This window comes from Beauveria bassiana (genome assembly GCF_000280675.1).
Source record: "Beauveria bassiana ARSEF 2860 unplaced genomic scaffold BBA_S00055, whole genome shotgun sequence".
Classification (NCBI taxonomy): Eukaryota; Fungi; Ascomycota; class Sordariomycetes; order Hypocreales; family Cordycipitaceae; genus Beauveria; species Beauveria bassiana.
This window is the reverse complement of record NW_007930890.1, coordinates 48,944-54,943: the sequence shown is the minus strand read 5'-3', so window position 1 is coordinate 54,943 and position 6,000 is coordinate 48,944. Positions and strand designations below refer to the sequence as shown.

Sequence of the window (6,000 nt, the reverse complement as noted above, 5' to 3'; positions counted from 1 at the left end):
GCGATGCAGCAGGGGACGGGAGCGGTGCGGCAGATATGATAGTTACCCGAGGAGCTATAACGGGATTCTCGAACTGCTCGGTCTTCTCGCTGTGCAGTTGTGTGTGCTGCTGCTGCTGCAGCCAGCGTTGAGAGGACGGAGAGCCATGCGTCATCCCACGCTGTCCCTCATCATCAGTCCATCCATCCATCCATACATGCAGAGACACATCCAACGGGCCCAGGATCCAAGACAATCGGGGTCATGAGTCTGCAGACAATCAATGCTGGCATGTGTTGTAGAAGGAGGAACTGGTTATAAAATGGGAATTGTTGCCCGCCCTATCATGGAGCCTTTTTTGAAAGAGCTGGCATCGCTTATTTCTTGCCTCGCCTTGCAAACAGCCTTTGTCTGGTTGGGCTTGCCATCTGTCAAGAGCTTATTGGCACATGCTCGTACGCCGACTTTGTTTCTTCCCATTTATTTGGTCTTGTTATTTTCTCATTATTGGCTCTCCAATTCGACCCCTGCGGCCACGACTTGCACAAGGCCCGACGTGGTTACAGGGCTAAACATTGCCAACAACCGAAACAGCCCAACGTGACGAGGCTAGCCCTCTTCAGGACGGGAGCAGCGACCACCAACAAGACAGCAGAGGATCAAAATCAAAATCAAAAGAAGAAGAAAATATTCTACCGAGCCCGAGACCACGGGGCAGCCTCAAACTCTCAGAGGCAGCTTCCCGACGCTGTTTGCCTCGTTTAGGTCAACGAGCCATTGTTTGTTTTCTGGGCCGCTTACTCGTCTGCCAACTGGACAGACTTGCTTAGGCTGACCTCGCTTGGAGTACCTCCTTTGTGCAGCGCTTTGGCTGGGACGAGTCGGTACCTAGGTACCTTCCCTTTGCTTTCTTGCCGGGCGACGGACCAGGGCTCTCACAGCGCTGGAACCTGCCACCAGCCCGGAACGTCCGCCAGCACAGGCCCAGTTCTGCACTGAACCGTGCCGCTACCTACCAAAGTACCCAACTTTGGAGTCCGGCGGTCCGTCTGGGTCCCCTTGAAAAGCTTAGTGTAATCCGTACTTTGTTCATCAATACCCTTCTGCTTTTCTCTGCCTCGATCGCCTTTTCCCAGAGAGCAGTGTTCATTTTTTTTTGCCTTGGTGCTACTTGCTGGCCACCAGCCTTTAGGTACCCAAGTACCGTCCTACCACCGAAACTGCAGTGCGCGCTCGGCGGGCCCCACCTCTTTCTGCGACCCCACCGATTTTTGTTTATTTTTTTATTTTTATTGATTTTTGGGTTCCCTTGATTCCTCTTTTTCTCACCTTGTCCCTCCAAAGTCACTCCCCCACTTCTCGCAGCGCCCTGTTCACCCATCTTTGCCAGCCCCGCTCAACGTACTCCTCTCCGCTGCTACCTGGCGGTACAATCTCCTCTACTAACCCATCGTCTCCTACACGTTGGAGGTGGAACCTTCCCGCCTCGCCGCAATCCACAAGCCTTTTGGCCTTTGTCTTGTCCTGTCAACCTCTTTGCCTTTTTACCTCTTGGATTCCTCTTCTGTTCTTCTTCTCCAACTTTCTGTGACCTCTTCTGGCCTCGCCCCGGAAAAAAAAACCTACACACTCTCTCTTTCACGCTCCGCTTAGCCTTGCCTCGCCTCGCCTCGCCTACACATACACATCTACAGCGACTCATCACCTCTTCACTCTCGCAACTGCTCTGCCTGCTTTTGCCTGGACTTCTCTTTTCCTTTGCTCGACGTCGTCTTTTCTACATGCATATCATCGAAACGTTTTCACCTTGACTACAAAAAGCCGTTGCAATCCGTTCCAGGCCGTGTCCCTCGCAGCACCAATGCTGGGAGGCATGTCGCCTAAACTGAAGCCGCTCCTTCTGCCTCAGTTGGTCGAGGAGCGCAAACGATCCGATTCCGCTTCTCAGTTTTCGAGTCCTGATTTCAACGTAATTGGTACTTGGCCCTACGTCGTTGCCGCCCCCGATTCTTCTTGCTCCGACATTACTTCTCCCATCACGCCAACCTTCTCAACTCGTGGGCATGTCCGCATGTCGAGTTCCTCGTCCTCGCTCGACCTGCCCCCGCCACCCCAGGATGGCTACGTCTCCCCGTCGCTGCTGTCCAGCACCTTGACCAAGGCTTCCATGCGCCAGCTGCCCGATGTTGAGGAGGAGCCTTTGGAAAAGGAATCATACCAACACATCGACGACGACCTCTCTGACGATGAGGATAGCTTTGGACTGTATAACTATCTACGTGAGTTGGGTTGCGCACGCGCGGGCAGAACTATCACAGCTAACAAGCAGGTTGCAGGCAACGATGCTTGCGCTCGCGGTAACAGCTCCGAGGACCTCTTCGATGCCGGCCTCGTCGGCGATTTCGATATTGACGATTACGACGCTGGCTTCCTCAGTGACGGCGACATCAACGCTAGCGCCTCCTACGGAAAGAAGAAACGTTCTGGTATTGAGTTATCTGGACTCACGGCCCGCCTCGAATCTCGCTTCCCTAACATTACACGATGGAGGTCTGGTCATCGCTCACGTATGGCAAGTGCTCCTCCAATGGAGTACAACCTTGACAATGTCTTATCTCGTGCTCCCTCGAGTCGCTCATCCTCCATCTCCGCCCGTGCCCGTCAGAACACAGAGGCAAGCCACGAGCATTCCATCCCTCCCACCCCCACACTGCCATTTGGTAGCACCGAAAGTGTCAATGTCCCGTCCCTGACACCCGTCTTGACCGACGACGACAAAATCGACATTCAGAGGGATCGTGCCCTGGCCACTACGCCACTTCTGCCTCCGCTCATGACTGGCCCTCTCGGCAAGCCACCGGCCGAGGGTCCGCTCCAATCGCCCAGTGTCGAGTCGGCGCCCACGCCGCCACGGCTCTCTTTCGCTGCTCAGTCACCGCCACTCACGTCCGCATCATCCTTTGCGCGGCCGTCACTGAGCTCTCGTCCATCAGTTCAATCGCTTCGCAACATCTCGAGCAGCACCGAGATGCCGTTCCCGGTGCCCGCTCCGCTGCCGTCGATTCTGCAAGAGTACGATGAATGGTCTGATCGCCTTGGCCATGCCAACTTTACCATCTCCCCTGCTCCCTACGATCCTCCAGCTGTCAACCCTGAGACTATTGCCAAGTTTCAAAGCGACTGGGATACGGCGCGCTGCAACTACACCAAGCACTTGGTGCGCACTGGCGAAAATTATGGCCAGACGAGCAAGATTTACGGCCTCACTGAAGCCAAGTGGGCCGAGACGGAGCGTCGCTGGAGAAGCATCTACCAAGATGTTATCAAGCAGACACCTTCAGCTGTGCCCATGCAAAAGACCAACTCTCGCAGCCGCAGTCGCGGGCGCGTTCGGGGCCGTTCTCTTAGCGCCCACCCTAGTTCTATGCAACACAGTCCTCACGGTGACGCTTTTGCTGGCATGGAATGGAAGCGTCTCGAAGATAGCTTGCCCCGCGCTGTGCCTCAGATGATCGAGGCACTCGACGCTGCTCCAGGCAAGTTTCCCAGCCGCGGCGACGAAGACATTGTCGGTCCCATGCACCGCGAAACTTCCATGGCTGGCGCGTACGAAGACACTCGCTCGCGCTTCTGGAAGAGCCTTGGAGCCAAAGTTGGCATTCATCGATGATTATTTTACTGCATAATACAGCGAGCGAATTTGATATTTTCACTTGCATATTGCATCATTACCCGACCCTGACATTATCATGTCGGCGACTTACGATCCTTACACATTTACGGTTCACGAATTACTCATCAACCATTTATCATTTGTTTTGTTTTACGTCGGGCTGCCTACGGACACCCCTCGAGATACCCCGACTCTAGTCACTCCTTCAACCTTAGTCGGCCGTTGCTTATTATACCTCGTCAAAGGTAGTAGGCAATGGGTCACGACTTTCATTCGACATTTCTTTTGCGCTTGGGATTTTACTAGACTGTATGTGAATGGTATCCTATATGGAAGGCGTTACATAGACCGGACGGAACTTTGCTGCTCAGTGCAAGGAAGAGCCAGAGAGAAAAACTGTTTTTGTGTTTTCATATTTTTTCTAAAAAAAAACCTGGGGATCGTGGTAATGGTCCGAAGACATTGTTATCATGACTTGGAATGGAGCCGAGGAAGATTGAGCTCGAAATCTGGCTGAAACTGGCAGCGAGCAGCGAACAAGCAGATACAGACAGCATGTTGCAAGTGGTGTTGCAAGGCTTTCCGCTATCAATACAAAACAGTAAAATTGTAAACAAGGTCGCTGTGATGTACCATCAGTGCAAATGTGATAGTTGGATGTTGGTTCTGGCCACGTAATATGCCTGGTTTGGTTTACGGTGTAACTGGCGAGCTAGGCCAAGATGGGGATTGCTTCAATGGTGGCGTCCTCTCGCGCATTCCAATGAATAGCCTCCTTATTGTTCTCAACACATTGTTTGCTACGCCACGTGTGAGCAAGAAGGTTAGCTAACAAACTTTGGGAATAGAAGGCCATGTTGACTCGTTGGTGCCGCAGCCTTGCCTTTTCAGTTCTAGGGTACATTCCAGAGGCCGAGGAGCTCGGCAGATGACGCCATGCGATGGCCGAAGTCGTTATCCGTGCGCTGAGGAGACTGTATTTAATTTTCGCTACAGATATTTATTTTTTAAACAAGCAAAAAATTTGTGCAGCGGTGATGGCAAGGCAAAATGTGATGAGTACAAGACTGAGATGGCCAAATATGGGTACTTGATGGTGGCTAAGGAACCCAGATTCGCTGCAGCAAATCCCCAACTACCCCAGTCAATAAACCTGGCAATCTACAAATAAAGGTAGATGTAACCCCCGCGTCTCCGCCGAGGCTCTGTGCGTCTGCCATCTCAACTCTTCTAGTCGCCTGCCAAGCTACCAGTGGCAGCCTACCACCCACCCACTACAACCATTCACCACTCGACACACTCACGACTTGTCCACGTCAGCTCGTAATAAATATGCAGGCTTTCTGGAAGGGGGGGGGGGATATGTTTCGAGACATGGGTTGAAAAAGAATACGACCGCGAGCTGAAAATGCAGGCAGATGAGGGCTGAAAAGGCACCCGACTCGAGGCATACCAACTGGTGGTATGAAAGGCTGACCAGCTGGCTTGATTCTTCACGTAAATAGAAACGCGCCGCTCAAAGGTGACGCCTGATTGGGGGAGGGGAACAGCGAGCAAGTACCGAGCTGGGCATCTCCACTAGAGCCTGCTTTTATTTTTATTTGACTTGTACGACATGCAAGCATGGCCTTTTCTTTTTGTGTCTACACTTTTTTGGAACAAAGAAGGCATCAACTTTCTCGTGTTACGCTCAACAGTGACTTCTGCCTGTCAGTACAGCTGACGATAGGCAACGCTCCTGCCCCAATTTTATCACGTCAAAATTTAAATCTTGTAATAGATAAGCAGTACATTTCTAGAAATGTAAGTGTGTAGAAGGTGTGAATCGATTCTTTATTAAAACGGCACCTTTTTCCTATATACACGTTCTTTAATCGTGGAAAATTTTGGAGGCTATAATTCGCTTTAGACTGCTAGGGCACATAATTCTGGTTTGCGCTGGTGACGAGAAGGCTGTATTTGTATTTGTGTAAATAAACAACGCCAGGGAGATCTAATTAGGGTGGGTGTAGATCAACCGAAGTTCTGGCACAGACCTCATTTGAAGGTATCACAACTCGGATGACGCTTGTCAAATCCCCAGATGATTTGTAGCGACTGTTGATACCGGGCCCCAGCTGAAACAAAACACGACGTCATCGCAAGTAGCATCCCTGCTAGGCCTCGTCCCAACTTTTGATTAGCAAACAGCAGGCAGTGCATTTCATCACCACCTGCCTTTCCTACATGAGAGGGCTTTTTCTCCGATGCTAGACTAACAAAAGTTTTCGATATGGTTGACTATAGACTTTTTCTTGAAAATATCATTCTGCAGAATAAGTACACTTCTTTCGGCGTCAACAATGTGT

General features: G+C 51.4%; 1 protein-coding gene across 1 annotated transcript; it reads left to right on the top strand.

Annotated features, from left to right (window-relative positions):
- Positions 1-1,840: 1,840 nt before the first annotated feature.
- BBA_09485 (only proline and serin are matching in the corresponding protein) lies at positions 1,841-3,649 on the top strand (the record flags this gene model as incomplete). Its single annotated transcript, XM_008604582.1, has 1 exon — positions 1,841-3,649. The coding sequence occupies one exon, from the start codon at positions 1,841-1,843 to the stop codon at positions 3,647-3,649; it is 1,809 nt and encodes a 602-aa protein (XP_008602804.1).
- Positions 3,650-6,000: the final 2,351 nt, after the last annotated feature.